This window comes from Centropristis striata, chromosome 14, assembly GCF_030273125.1.
Source record: "Centropristis striata isolate RG_2023a ecotype Rhode Island chromosome 14, C.striata_1.0, whole genome shotgun sequence".
Taxonomy (NCBI): domain Eukaryota; kingdom Metazoa; phylum Chordata; class Actinopteri; order Perciformes; family Serranidae; genus Centropristis; species Centropristis striata.
Window position 1 is genome coordinate 16,788,704 of NC_081530.1, and position 15,575 is coordinate 16,804,278.

The 15,575-nt window shown below is 37.9% G+C and overlaps 1 protein-coding gene across 1 annotated transcript in view; it reads left to right on the forward strand.

Annotated features, from left to right (window-relative positions):
- The first annotated feature begins 2,337 nt into the window (after nucleotides 1-2,337).
- erf (Ets2 repressor factor) overlaps nucleotides 2,338-15,575 on the forward strand; it is a 48,262-nt gene continuing 35,024 nt past the window's right edge. The window contains exon 1 of the mRNA XM_059350682.1: nucleotides 2,338-3,043. Within this exon, the coding sequence (XP_059206665.1) occupies nucleotides 3,022-3,043 (22 nt within the window). The 5' untranslated portion in view covers nucleotides 2,338-3,021. The remainder of the gene's footprint in view (nucleotides 3,044-15,575) is intronic.

The following is a 15,575-nucleotide window of genomic DNA, read 5'->3' on the forward strand; positions in this document are numbered from 1 at the left end:
CACACCACTTTTTTTAACATAATTGTGTACATAATTGTCCTGTAAAACAAAAGCAGTGTAAACAAAAATGGTATAAAAAAACAACAACCGAATTCATCAATTTTTCATGTATTTTTAATCGTCCCTCAAGCTCAAAATATAATTTCCACGTGGGACAGACTTGTAAAGGAGTCGTGCAGTTTTTTTATACATTTATTTAATTTTTAAGAAAATACATACTCATACATGATAGTCCAATTTTTCTTGTGGTACAGACTTGTTAAGGAATCATGTGCAGCTTTTTTTAGGGTTTGGGTTTTATTTTCATTTTATTTTTTTCTTGATAATAACCAGAATCATTATCAAGAAAACCATGGGAAATGTCTAGATATCATCTCTTAAATTAAACTCTTATAAGCTATTTTTGTTGTTATCATTATATTTGTCCAAACAAATGGACCTTTAGTTGTACCAGGCTTAAAATGAACAAGAAATTGAAGAAAACAAGGATGGTCTAACATTGTTTCCATGACTGTAACCAAAATACAACAACAACAAAACCCTGTGTGCAATAATAAAGACCCTAACTATCTATACAAAAAACTCTGTTCATCATCTTAGCAGCTCAATTGCTGACTAATTTTAAAGGTCAGTGTTATACATGTATCAGGTTTTTTTTTTTTTTTTTTTTTTTTTTTTAGCATTTTCTAAATTATTAAAGTGATTAAATGTATTATTGTTTATCACTATATTTATTTTTATTGTATTTATTATGATTATTATATTACTATTATTAAAAAAATAATTTTTGCAACATTTTCATTTTCTGATCTTAACGTTCTCTTAATATATACAAAATACTCTCAGGGGGAAAAACAACAATGTAAGATATTATTAAAAAAGATTTCTAAGATTTTTTTAATGAGTACAAAAGAAACAACAGAACATATAAACATTAATATATGTTATACAGGTGCATCTCAATAAATGAGAATATAATAAAAAAATAAGTTTATTTATGTCAGTAATTCAATTTAAAAAAGTTTTTAAAAAACCCATTATATCGATCCATTACACACAGAATGAAACATTTCATGTCTTTTTTTATTTAATTTCTTCTAATTATAATGATTATGGCTTACATTTAATGAAGACCTAAAATTCAGTGTCTCAAACAAATGTAATGTCACAAAAGACCAATTTTAATAAAGTATGTTTAATATGGAGATGTTGGCCTCTGAAAAGTATGTCTTTTCCATGATATTCTAATTTATTGAGATGCACCTGACCTTAATATAAATATATGAAATATGCCCATAACCTAAACTAAATATTCCAGGTTTATTTGGGTTTCATTACACACAAAACATAACTTTTTTGTCAGTATATCAGACCTGAACATTTCCATTTATAATGTTTTTGTGAGAAACTTTTAATGTTAAATATACCTTATCTTGCATTTTGTTCAGCTATATGGTTACAACCAATCAACTTTCTTACATAATTAATCTGCAGATATTTTTTTTCTGTATCACCAGGAAATATTCTCATTTAAGAAAAATGGAACTAGTAGACAGCTTTTCACTAATGGATTTCGTCACTTTGAAGCAAAATTGGCAAGATATCAGCTCTTAAATTAAAATCTTATGAGCTATTTTTGTTGTTCTCATTATATTTGTGCAAACAAATGCATCTTTAGTTGTACCAGGCATTAAAATGAACAAGGAATTGAAGAAAACAATGGTCTAATATTTTATGTATTAAAACTCTGAAGCATCTTTCAATCCATTCTTACGTCACATGCATAGCTCCTTTTCCTCGAAACACAATCTTGGCTATCAGTCAGATTTTTCATTTTATTCTAATTAACAAAGGATAAAGTTGCCAGGAACAGAAAACACAAACAAAAGACACAGGTGTCTATGGAAATGTACCATTTTTTATTTTACCATTTATACACACAAAACAGCAGAAAAAATAATAAATAACAAAACTACAAAACAGTCTATTTGCATGTTAATTAAAATAGTAATAGTTTTCATGGTAGAAAGAAAATTCACAATTTAAAAATGGTCTAGAAACATAAATGGCACACTGTGAAAGATCCTATGATGCACTTTCAACTGGCTTTCTCAGCTTGTTTACATATCATATTTAAATAAAGTTATCACTGTAAATAAAACCTGTAAAAAAAATCTGAGTCAAATTCCTTGTATGTGGCCACACACATTGGCCGATTAAGGTGATGCTGATTTCCAACAACATAGACGATCTTTGTCAACAAGTGGGCGTTCAATTCCTCACCCCCTCCCTCCCTCCGTGGGTCAGCGTGGGCGGCCCCGTGTGGCAGGAGGAGAACGAAACACGACACCCCGACAGAGGAAGGAGGAGGAGGGGGGAGGCAGCCTGAGAGAACACGAAGTGAGTGAGTGAGTGAGTGAGTGAGTGAGTGGAAAAAGAAAAAGTCTGTGCCGGAGAAAGAAGAGGGGCAGAGAAAGAAGAAGAGTTTTTGTTCCTTTCTGAAGCGCCGCTGTTTTGACTGTCTGTCCGTGAGGATGATGATGATGATGATGTGGAGGAGGAATCGACCATGCGACATCGTTGGGATGAACATTTAGAGTCGTCGCATTCCGCTGCTGCAGCACCGACCGACGGCAGCACGACTCCTCCAAACTTCGAGCTGCGCCATTCAGACCCGGGCGGCCGGATCCCCCCAGAGGCTCCGGGCAACTTTACGCACCATCCGCGTACTTACAAACAAATAACCCCGGCAGCTCAAAACTTTCCCCCCCCAACAAACTCCGATGTATCGAGGTAAAAGAGGAAAGCTTGTGTGAAGTTAGCGGGAGTTTTTTTTTCTTCCCTTTTTTCAACTTGAAAGCGATAATCGGGGGCAGGTTGTTTCCTAACGAGCCACTTGTGAGAACAACACCGGAGGAAGGAGTGGGGAGTCACTGCTAACTCCGCTAAGCTACAAGCTAACTCAAGTGTAAAGTTGCGACTCGACGAGGGGGAAAGTGACCGAAGCAGACGGCAACAAAGATGAAAACCCCGGTGGACTCGGGTAAGTTGGTGCCCACGCTTCTTTTTCTCGTTTTTATTCAAACGTTGCAGACGCTCGCTTATTTTGTTCCTCACATGAAAACAACAGCGCGTTAGCCTCGGCGGCTAGCTCGTTAGCATGCTAACAAACTCTCCGCTCCGGGGGAAAGTGTGACTAAATTATGGCGCTCGGGTGGATCCATCCGAGCCTCTTGTTATTGTTTCAGCACAACTTAAAAGCGAGTCACACACACACGACCACGCTGCTTTATCAAATACAGAAGATAGATGCGACCTTAAACACTATTTTCAACTTATTTCCACTGTTTTTAACTCGACGAGAAACTCAAACTGAACACAATTCTAACTATGGGCCAGTTTCAAACTATGATAACCAATAACTCTGTCTTTCACTGTAACTGTTTTTAATGTTTTTGCACGTGTTTTCTCTGTACTCTCGACATCATTATAAATGAGGGGTTGCCCTCAATGATTCCTGGAGAAATAAATAAAGGTTAAATGAAATGATAAAATGAATTTATGAAGCTATTTACAGCAGAGTTAGCATCATTTTCCGGATCAGTGGTAAAGAGTCAGGGCCAAAGTGCACTGACCCTGACTGTGGTACTGTTGCATGTCGTCAACCTGTTAAAACAATCGCCTAACTCATTTTTTCAAGTTTTTTTCAAGTAGGAAACACAAAAAACTTTACCAAAAGTGTAACATATGACATTTATTGATCATTTCACTCAAAAAGGATGTAACAAAGGATGGCCATTAACATAGGATAACACTGTGTGTAAATTATGTAAATAAATGACTTGGGCAATTTTTTGAACATGCCTTTGTGACTTAAGCAAGATATGGTAACACTTTATTTTGAAGGTGTCTACATAAGAGTCACACAAGCCTGTCAGAAACATGACATGACAAGTATCATGAGCATTAATGTTACTTCAAAGTGTCATTAATGTTCATGACACAGCCCATGTCATGTTTATGACATGCTCATGTCACTCTTATGTAGACACCTTCAAAATAAAGTGTTACCATTTCTCACTTAAGTCACAAAGGCATGTTCAAAAAACTGCTTTAGTCACATTTTATTTTGACTTAGGCATAATAAATCCGCTTAAGTCACACACTTGAAATAGATCATTATCTTAAAGGGTTAAAATCACATGATCTGATCAACTGAGGATGTAGGCGATTTTACCATAGGTGGCCGGCATCATGAGATGATTTAGGCAAAAAAAAAAATCAATTTTGACAAAAAAATGACATAGGCGATTATTTTAACAGTGTGACAATTTGAGATTGACTTGAAGTCCCAGTACGACTGAAATGTAGTGGACAAAAGCTGCAACTGCAGTAGCATTTAACCAAAACCACATGTTAGTATTAGAGTTGATAGAGCACCCACACGTTTTCTCCTTAAGTCTGAAGAAGAAAGGGAGACAACTGTAGGGGATTTTTTATTTATTTAAAATGACTGTAAGACACCATAAAATAGTTAATAGTTGCTTTGAGAAGTGAGGTCACCCAATCACAGGAGAAAACATGCCCAGCTATTAATTTCAAGCAAGTGACAGAGCAAAGTACATCCTTAATGTTTTTTTACACACTGTAGCTGTTTTTTTGTTTAATTAATCAGGGCTTCTACAGGTGGTAGCAATTACTAAACACTCAAATTTTAGTGTCCAAGGTTTAAAAAGGGCCTGGAATTCTAATAAATTACTAGAAACTGTTCCAAATTGACAAACTACTTCAAGGTGACACAATTTGAAACCTGAAACTTTGTTGTGTTTTTATTTGTAACCTTTTTGAAACAAATTCTGGTTGTTTATAGCACAATAACGTATATTTAAGGTGGTGCTGAAGTTAAATAATCTGTATTTTTTATAAACAGCATGTAGTGTACATTAATATGTAATCTACCTCAGCTGTATGGTGCTTAAAAAGCTTGAAAATGGATCTTCACTTTGGAAAAGGTGTAGGAGCCCTGATTAATACAAGCTGGAGATCACTTTTCCATTTGCCACTGCATCATATCCTACAGCCTACAGGGAACGATAGAAAGTGACTGCATGATTGGATTGGGAACTTAACTGCTGATAAGTCTGAGGTTGCAGCAGAGGTTATCTGAGATCTTAGATAACACGCTGCCTGGATTGGTGCGAGATACTAAAAATTCAATCAGGAAACATAGTTTGTCCCTTTGTTTACACAATTCTGTGTGATCTTTGCAACCTGTTTGATCCATGACATATGGTTCTTGAAAAGTCTTTAAAGTTTGGAAACTATGCATTTAAAGGTGAGGAATATGCTTGATTTCAACATAATCTGGTGTTTCCTCTACACAGTCACTAATTTAAACCACACACTTTTAATATTTTAAATGAAACAAAACCATCATCATATTTGTTAGTTTGTATCCTGGCTAGATGGCTAGATTAATAGTTTGTTGATCCCTTATTCTGTAAATAAGAAGCATTAAATAATCAAAAGATACCATGAACAGCCGGTACAGTAAACACACTATCAGTATACAATACTTGCTATGGGTTTATTTTTCGAATTTGCATTATGAAGGTAAAGGCTTCTTGATATTTTTGGTTTAGGTACCTTAAAGTGCTTGAATTTTACTTTTAAAAGCTGTATATATCCTGCATTCCTTCAAATTCTGCCCATTTGTTTGTGATTGAAATGATTATGATTTTCCATCCGTAACTCGGCTCTTAAACTCAGTTTAGTCAGACGTCTTGTACAGTAATCTTGGTCGGAGAGAGATCCAATACCCATAATGGATGTTTAAGAGGGGAATGCCACACCGCAACACAACATCATAATTAGAAGCGTTGAGATCTCTGCGCTGCTTCAGATAACTTTTTATATCTCAAAACAATTATGGGAAAAGTTTAACTAAAGCAGCTTTTTTTATAGAATGATCTTTCGTCAGAGTTTCTGTCACCACAGGAGTGTGTAAGTATCTCATACTGGCGGGAAATAAAGTGCTGAAATAGGCACAAATGATCAAAGTTGGCTTTTTGCTGGTGGGAATGGGAAGCACACAAATAGTCTGAATCATTGGAATTGCGTCTTTCTAAGCTTTTCGATTCCTTTTATCTATGCCGACATAATTTTCTGACAAAAACAATTATACAAATACTAGTTTACTACATCCCTATAGCATATATCTCTGTAATAAATGGGGAAACATTAGTTTTATTAATCCCAAATTTAAACCTTCTGATGTTTTTAAACATACCTGGTTTACCTGTTTCCATTTGATGTGCACAAATGATGATAGTAAATGAATACAATCAATCAGGAGTCATGTAAGAAGACTTGTTAATAGCATTTGTATAATTGAAATTTTGGCCAGTCCCATCCCTATTTCCCAGTGGGGTTTTTTCTGCTTATGGGTGACATAGCCCCCAAATATTTGGGGGTAGATCTGACTGTCATGAGCCATAAAACATCTATTTTATCTTGACCATAGAACTTATTCTTTGCAGACCCCCAAAAAGCATTTTGTTGGGTCATATACACCAAAATAAAAGCTTTTAACTGAAAAAAAAAATGTTTTATTGCTTTTGTTTCATGCTATCTGACTGTAATTTGCAAATAACATTTTAGGATTTTCTTTCATTTCCATGGCAGCAGTCAGACTAACATGCCATTGTGGCCTATTTCAGAAGTCTGAAAGTTTATATTCTCTCCCATTGACTTCTATTATCCACAGAATGAGATTAGCAAGGTTTTGCTGCACTTCCATTTAGTTTTAAAGGTTGACCGCCCACGAGGATAGCTCCCTTTTTGTCTATTTATAAATTGTTTTCTACTTTGGTTATGATGTAAGGCTTAAACAAGTAGCTTAAAGGGGTTCAGACTGTCGTTGGTGTGGCTGTTAAATGAAAGCCATCTTGGTTTATGAGTCTTCAGTACTTCCCATTTTAGTAGAATGTGATTCATACTGACTTCCTTTAATTTCTGGGGATTGAAAAAAAGCGAGTCCCAACTCTAAATGAGGCGGTTTGACATTTTCAGTGACATCAGTGTGTTGAAGGTACTTTTACTTTGACGTTAGGGTTATTTTTTGTAAGGAGGCCCATGCTAATACCAAAGTAGCCCTTTGGGTAACACTGATCTGTATCCACATTACATTATGCACAGAGCTACACAGACCCTTTGTCTGTATTTCCCCTGGTGTTGGAGCCTGTTGACTACTTTATGTATATATGGGTCAACCTCCACTCCACTCTTCCTATCAGGAAGTCAGCAGTCTGGCCCCACCAGCTCCAATTTTCCACTTGTGTTACTCCTTATATCAACACAGCGCCACATGTGAGACGTCACAGCTGTAGACGGCCAGCGAGCCAGCATGCTTTGTTGCTGTGTGTGTGTGTGTGTGTGTGTGTGTGTGTGTGTGTGTGTGTGTGTGTGTGTGTGTGTGTGTGTGTGTGTGTGTGTGTGTGTGTGTGTGTGTGTGTGTGTGTGTGTGTGTGTGTGTGTGTGTGTGTGTGTGTGTGTGTGTGTGTGTGTGTGTGTGTGTGTGTGTGTGTGTGTGTGTGTGTGTGTGTGTGTGTGTGTGTGTGTGTGTGTGTGTGTGTGTGTGTGTGTGTGTGTGTGTGTGTGTGTGTGTGTGTTTTGAGTGAAAGGAGCCATACATGAGCAATTAGCTGGTGTTAAGTCTGGTAAGGGCTGGGCTGCTGTTTATGACTCTGAGTGTATTTATGTGTTTGTGAGTGTAAATGTGTGTGTGCCCATATGTCTGTCAGTGCGTGGCTCTACCTGACATTGATGTGGTCACAACAAAGTGAGTGTTTGACTTTTACCAGCGAGACCAAATTGCCCTTGAGGAAGACCATTTGGCTGTGGGCAGTTGAGTCAGCCTATTGTAATTACAGGAAGAACAACTAGACGTCTTTATGCTGATTCAAATAGCTCTAATGACACTGGTTGGGGCAAAGCTAATGAACCACGGGGCTCGTTTTGTTAAAGTAGTGACGCTCTCAGTTTCCTTTGGGAAGGATTCTGTCGTGTTGCTGTCTCACCATTATACTGAATTATGCTGTTGGCACCGGCAGCAGAGACGGCACAATTACACTGCAAGTTGAGGCCAAGTTGTTTGTCTCGGGGAAAGTTTGAGAAGAGGTGCTGGCTGACTGAAGTGTACAGTGATGTGGTTGTGCAGCCTCTGTGTTTTAGGACACCCTGTCTCTGTTTGATTTAGTGGAGGTGCTGGAGTGTCATGTGCTGCTAGTTAGCTACAGTTTCTGCAGCATATAAAAGCACTGGTTGTGTAATGATGCACTGATCTGCATCTATGTATTGATTAAATGATCAACAATACCATTTTATCAATGCAAACTGAAAATATTGATACATATCACCTTCTTTAAGATAATTCCCACTTTATATTCATTTTTTTATGTTTAAAAAGGGCATCCTTAATAATAATAATGTTTTAATGTGTTAAATGATCATACAATACGCATTAGATAAATCACAGGCCCCTGAATTTAATCAAATCCTAATTGTATCATGGCAGACTTAGTGATTTTACCAAATGTCATATTGTCGTCCAAAGAATCCGTATAATATCATATGGTGATGAAAGCTATGATTTACACACTTAAAGAACACGCCACCATATACATACAATCTGAGTTAAAATTTTTATTGTTTATGCTATTCAGAACAGCGTGATTTAGATTATAGCAGCATATCTTTGTGCTGTTGTGTCACTGTGCCTTGTAAATGTGTAAGTCAGATAGATAATATGGAGTTTTATTCATAGTGATTTGTAGTTTATTAGTTTTCCAAAAGTGCATATTTATATCTTATCTTAAACCACATCTTGGGATTAATTTTTTGCAGCACCAGTCAGTTCAGGTCATAAATATGAAGGTGCAGACCAGTTTCAGGTCTCAATATAATGATACTAAATCATGCCAGAATCCATTTAGGAGGAAAATGTTGCAGCTAAAAAGCCCCTAAATACCAGCGTTCCTCACAGGATGTACCCTTTGCCTGGTTTTCCTCCCATTATGTGGTTACTGTGAGTGATCAGGTCAAAGCAAAGGTTGACCTGATCACATTCCTGATTACCTCTGAGCCAAGCTCGGGCAAGCAGACCTTGGAAAATGTACCGCCGAGTGACGTCAGCATTTCTCTGGTGTGTTGTCAAGTGGCGGCCCGGGTCAGTGTTGCTCCGATCATCTCTCTATGTTACGGCGGGCCTCTTTTCCTGGAAGTGTGTGTGTACAGTGGCTTTGGTGACCCATGCAAAGCTAAGAGAATAGACAACAGGTTGCACGAGCTGGGACATGCTGGCCAAACAAAAACTGGGGCCTCACGCACAGGAAAGCCTGGCAGTCAGTCTGGGAGGTGAGTGTTTATATACATTCATGCCAAAAGTTTTATATTTTTAATACGATAGAGCAGTAATTATATCAACATAAGAGTTGTATTGCTTGCTGGCCTTCAAGAAGTGAATTCAATTTGATGCTATTTGTCAGTTTGTGATTGTGGGTCTCAGTGTTGTTGGATATCTAATTAAATCTTCACACACATTAAGGAAAATGTGAGGTGTTTTATTAGCAACACTGAAATAGTGTGACCGTGCATAGCAACTCTTATTTCTGGGGTTTTGCTGGTGGATATTTGGTACACACCATTATTTTTACATTAGGAAATTAATTTTCAGCTTTCCTTTACATCAAAGCAACCTGTTGTGATTAAACACAGACATGGGGCTTGTATATTTTCACACATCTCAGCAGGCACATTCGGTTGACTTTAAAGGATGTTAAGTGCCTTGCCTCAGGGCACTATGGTTGTTGTAACGTAGCAGACAAAACCATAATCCATCCACTTGTAATGTGAAACCATTAGGACTCATGAATTTGTAATGGTGCACCACAGTAGTTATTTCTGATTAATTGTGGTAATGTTCTTTTTTGTACACACATTTACATTCACATGCTTCGTCTGTACCTACTGCAGCTGGTGATCTGCCTTTCCCAGAATGACTTTTAATAACACCCATAGACAGTTTGAACTTGTAAAAATGTAGCTGTGGGGCTAAACATGCAGGTGGAAAAGCAATAACAACAAATAGTCCTTTTTTTCTGGTGGAGAATGAATGATTGTTGCACCTCCTTACTCTAATTGGAATAGATCTTGGGGCTGTACTGTATTATAGTCTATTGAGGCTTATGTTGGAGGAGAAATAGTTGTCTTCTATGACTAGTTTCTCCCTGCAATGTTGTTGAACATCGATATAAAGTTCAGAGAAGAAGCTCTTGCTTTTGGCTTCAACAAAACAGAAATTTGTGTGATAGATTTTAGAGGCTGTTGGCTTAATTTCTTGCCACATTGAGCTAGTTATTTGCAGGAATGATACAAAATACTCACAGCACAGCAACAATGGTTGTTTTCTTACATGTCCAGGGCTACATTTTTAAGTTAAATGGTGACTTCTTCCAAATAATGAATGAGTAATAGAAGAATTCAGTTTCTGAGCTCTTAAAAAGCAGATATGCAGGCCTGGCTTTGAGAAAGTGTTTTATATCAGTGCAGTATTATTTGTAAAATACATGCATTTTTTTTTTACTCCAAAGAACAACCTCGTCATCTTAAATGTCTTTGTCGGCCCTCCTGCTTGCGTTGGTATCTCTAAGTATATATGACTGAGTGAATCTGTGTTGGCTCCGTGACAGTCGACTCCCAGCAGGCAGATGAAAGGACAGAGCAGGTCAAGTGGAACCAAAGACTCGCTTCACTGAGCAGATAAGGGAAGCTTCTGCAGCAGGACAGATATCTCTGAAACACCTGACAGGATACCGGGTTTCCGGCTTAAGTAACGTTCGATCACATACTTACAAATCCCCGTTGCATAAAGTCATCTTATGCCATTCATCAATATTTCCAGCAAGAGGGTATATAACAACTAGATATATTGTCAATATTTTTTAGTTATAAAATGATGACTAAAGCTCCGTCCTCGACCATTTTACCCATCAGACTTTTTCAAGTGAGACTTCAGAGTGAATCTTGTAAAGCCTTTGTTCGCCAAAAAAATGCAGACAGTTTTCTTTTCGGTGCCCTTGGAACTCTTTTGAAGGTTTTTGAATCAAACCAAGGCTGAGACAGGAGATGAAGAGGTAGGTTTCTGCTTTGTCTGTGGCTGTTTTGGCTGGAGTCATTCTAACTGAAAGAGGTGTGCTGTGTGTTACGGCTATCATCTGTGTTTCATGGAAAATGAGGGAGGGTTGCTCTGGTTGGTTTGGTGTCGTTTATGACCAGAAAGACTGAGGTAGGCCCGAGTCTGCCTTCGACACACTGCAGAAAGGATAATGGGGCAGACTAGGTGTGGTCCTGAATGGCTCTCCCCATATTTCTAGGGTCGCTGCCATTACTAAAGTAGCTACAGCCATGCCAAATATTCACCAATTGCCTGGTTAAGTTGGTATTGATATAGCTGGTTCATTATTTGGTCATAAACCACTTGTTCCTTGAACTTGATTTCAGTGATGGCCTTTATCAGAGTCCGAAATTAACTTTCTGATCCAAAAATCCACCAGCCCAGAGTGTTTTTTACCATCCAAGACAATAAATTGTCTTTTGTGTCACATATACAATTGTGTTTTAGTATTAATATAATAACAGGGCTTGTTAAAAGTTGTAACAAGTTTCAAAATGTTTGATTTAGAGGTTATGTTATATTGTTGTTTTCAGCCACACAATCACTCATGTAATCATTCATTCATTAATCATTAAAAAAACAAAGTTGATATGGACAGCTGTTGAAATAAACAAGTGTCAGTATACACTGATTGCTGTGGGCGTAATTCCTTAATTAAACAATATTTTTCTCACTTGCATTTATTATAATAATTATGATGTGATGCCAAAAGCCTTGAGATAAATGTTTGGTTTATGTACCTTAAAAGTGCATGAATTTTACTCTTGAAAAGCTGCACAGACTATATAAAAAGATGTTATGTTGAATACAAACTTGTGAGCTAAATTATTATTCAAGCCTAAATATAACTCATGACAACAATCAAAAACAACAGTACATCAGAAGGTTTTGTAAGCCTTTCAGGTTCTTAATCAGTTCAATCAACTTAAACCTCCTCCTCAGACTCCTCACTATCTGCAGCAATCACCTTTCTTCTTTGCACAGTCCATAAAGTCTGGGTAATGTCAAGCGAAGTTCATGTGTGAAATGGGACAGTAGGTGGTAAAATCTAGGCTATAATCTTGTTTTTTACAGTGAAATGGGAGCACTGAAACTGAAATCCAACCAGGCATTCAATGGCAGGTCATTGTGAAACCAGTGGAAAGTCTTCAGAAAGAAAAAAAAAAAAACAGTTGCAAAGAAATATGCAAAATAAATTGGATATGTTTCTCTGAAAAGGGACCACCCGAAGAGCCACTGAGAGAGAGAAAAAAGGTGCCAACAGGTTGCAGAGAGTAAAAGAGCACAGTTTGGGTATTTTGTGGTTGTTTGGCCTGAGTTGATCCAGTCCAGACTTTCTCTGCCCGTACACTTGTTGGCGTAGCACCTGCATTTTTAGCCCACACTGCTTGATTGAAAATGCAAGATGTCCAGCTTTCAGAAATACTGAGCACATGTTTTTTTAATTCATATTCTCACAAATATGAACCATGGTGGTTGAATAATTGAATATGTTGCCACCTAAACCTTCATGAAATGGCAGGAGTAAGCCAAACTAAGAGCATCATTGAAGGCAAACTGTTGGAATATACAGCTTTTTAAGGTATGGGTGAAAAGGGTGAATTTTATCAGGATCACACCGATATAGGTGACCTGTATTGGGGCGTGCACATGCTTAAATGACAAAAAGACTCAAGTGTCAATGTGGCAGCAGTCTGCAGGCTGAAAGGAAAGAGCATTACTTGTTAAAGAGTCCTTGTATCCAAAGTCATTAAATCTAAAGCCAAGAAACCGAGGCACATCTGGGCTGACTTTTAACAGTATGAAAGTCAGAATTCTTACATATAAAATGACAGTTTCCTCCAGCTAATTTTTAAGGCACCACAGAACAAGATGGGTATATTTTTAACTCACATTTGGCATGTACAGTATGATGTACTTTTCATCAAATCCCATGTGTTTCTGGGATTAAGATGTCTAGTTATTCTATGCTTTGAAGGAGTATAGTAATGGTAGGTTGGGATCGCTGAATGAATATTTGAATATAATCAATGTATCATGACTCATTCTGGGCGGGATGTAGTAAATTACTATATATTGCGAATTTTCCCAAGGTTTTTCAAGACGTGCGTGCGTGTATTAAGCGTGGGGGGTTAGTGGGCCTGCCCCAAGAAAATCTTATGTTTTTCACGTAATTTTGAACCATATTATTATATACCTATATATCTGTAAAGACAGTCATTTTTGCACTATCCAAGCTTTGTTATATTTGCTACATTTCCTTGTTAAAGTGCTCTGGTGGCCTGTAGATAATAGACTTTTTAACCGCAGGCTTAATCCAGTCCATGCAGCGTCACTGTAAGATGCTGTGCGCCCGTTTTTCGTGTCTTTGACTTCAAATGCCTTGAATGAAAACATCTTAAAGTGAAATTATGTAAAGTTTTGACTAGATGAAGTGAAGGGGAGCTGAAGAAGGGATTTTTGTTCTCAGAGTGAAGAAAAGCTGTGGAGAGGAAAGAGAGAGAGAAAGAGACAGATAGATTCAGCAAAGCTTTCTTGTCGGTTGTGTTTGCTCATCACTGGTCTTTTGGGGAACCCTGTGGGTTTTTTTCCGTCTTTTATGGCTGTCACAAGTTGTCCTGGGACTCTGTGGCTATCTGTGTGTGGTGTGTTTATGTTAGATGTGGCTCTGCATGTGAGGGTGTTTCAGACCGAAAATATATGAAGACAGCAAAAGGCTAATTGCCTGAAAACTTTTCTCACACCCCAAATGAACCACACAAGTGCATAAAGGCCGCATGCACACTAGCACCCTCCTTTTTTTTCTCACACACGCCTTCACCTTCTCACACGCCCACGTTCAGACAAGCACAAAAGATCAGTGAACCTTTTTCTCCCCATAACAAATATATATATTTACACTTAAATAATTTCTCCATCTGCAGAGCGTGCAGCTAACAGGCTGCAGCACATCGTATCTCATCTCCAGGCAGATTAAAGCAGGAACTGGTTGATGAGGAGTAGATGTAAGACAACAGGCAACTGAGAAACTGATCCAATAGCAACGATCACAGACAAACACAGCTCCTCATTTTGCTCTGGAAGCCACCATTTTGCAAGACTAAACAGGGAAACAGCACGGTCTGCTGATGACGTTCATCGACTTTGAGGCTCTACAAATTTGGCCTCTTTTCAAAGCAACCAGGTATATGCACTTATATAGTTAAGAATAACTTAAAACAGCTGCCGAAAGGGAATGCAGGGGCCGGGCTTTACTTGTTAGCTGCTTCAAAGGTAGGCCATAAATTACTTTAGTGATAAGAATGGCACCATTTGATCAGCATCAGTCGGCCATAAAGTCACCGTTTCTCCTTGTCTGTCCTTTCTTTATCACCCAGAGCACACAAACCCTGCTAATGTTCTTCATTATAACATCAACCTTAAAGTGAATTATTTTATAATCTAAGCAATCTAAACGCTTTGTAATAAACTAGAATGATACAATGAATGAACAAAGTGAATCAAATTATCTTAAAAGGAGTATCACTTTACATTATAGCAGCAATGGGCGATTAATTTGTTGATTATTTTGTGGATTTATTGATTCGTAGTGAAAATTGTCTGTCTCAGCTACTTAGAGTTCAAGGTGAAGTCCGTAAAAGTATTTTTTTTTTTTTGTCCAAAACCGAAAGTTATTCAGTTTAATATGGTTTTAAACAGACAAAAGCAGGACATTTTCTGCCATATGGCATGAAAAAGCAACTTTAACGATTGATCATCTATCAAAATAGCTGCCAATTATTTTTTCTCTCAAACGACTAATGACAAATTAGTTGACTAGTTTTTGCAGCTCTACTTTACATGCTGTATGTATTAAGTGAAATTTCTCCATAACAAGTAGGTTTGTGACCCATTTGCCATCATTGAAAGCCGCGGGGCCGTGGCAGTGATGAATGAGTCGGTCTCTGTTTTATTGAAACGTGAAAGTCCCTCAGACACTCACTCACTCATCTCGCCCACTCACAGCATGCACACTTTATTAGGGGGCCCGGACCCCCCACATGCCCTGAAACCGGGTGATGTCTGTCTTGCATTAACACACACAGACACACATAGACACACTCTTTTAATTTTCTCACTACAGCGACTGAGCGTGGCTTGCTCATTTGGCCTGCCATCTCCCTGCGGTGACGCCGTCGTGCCTCCGTCTTTAATGTTTTAACACAGGGAGCGAGCCACTCAGTCTAGAGCCCGAAACATCCAGCTTTAATGCAATAGACTGAGGAATTAAGATTGCGGTGGCTCTGCCAATGAGGAAAGGCTGACTAACGCACCCAGACATCACACATGTAGAAAGTCCCTC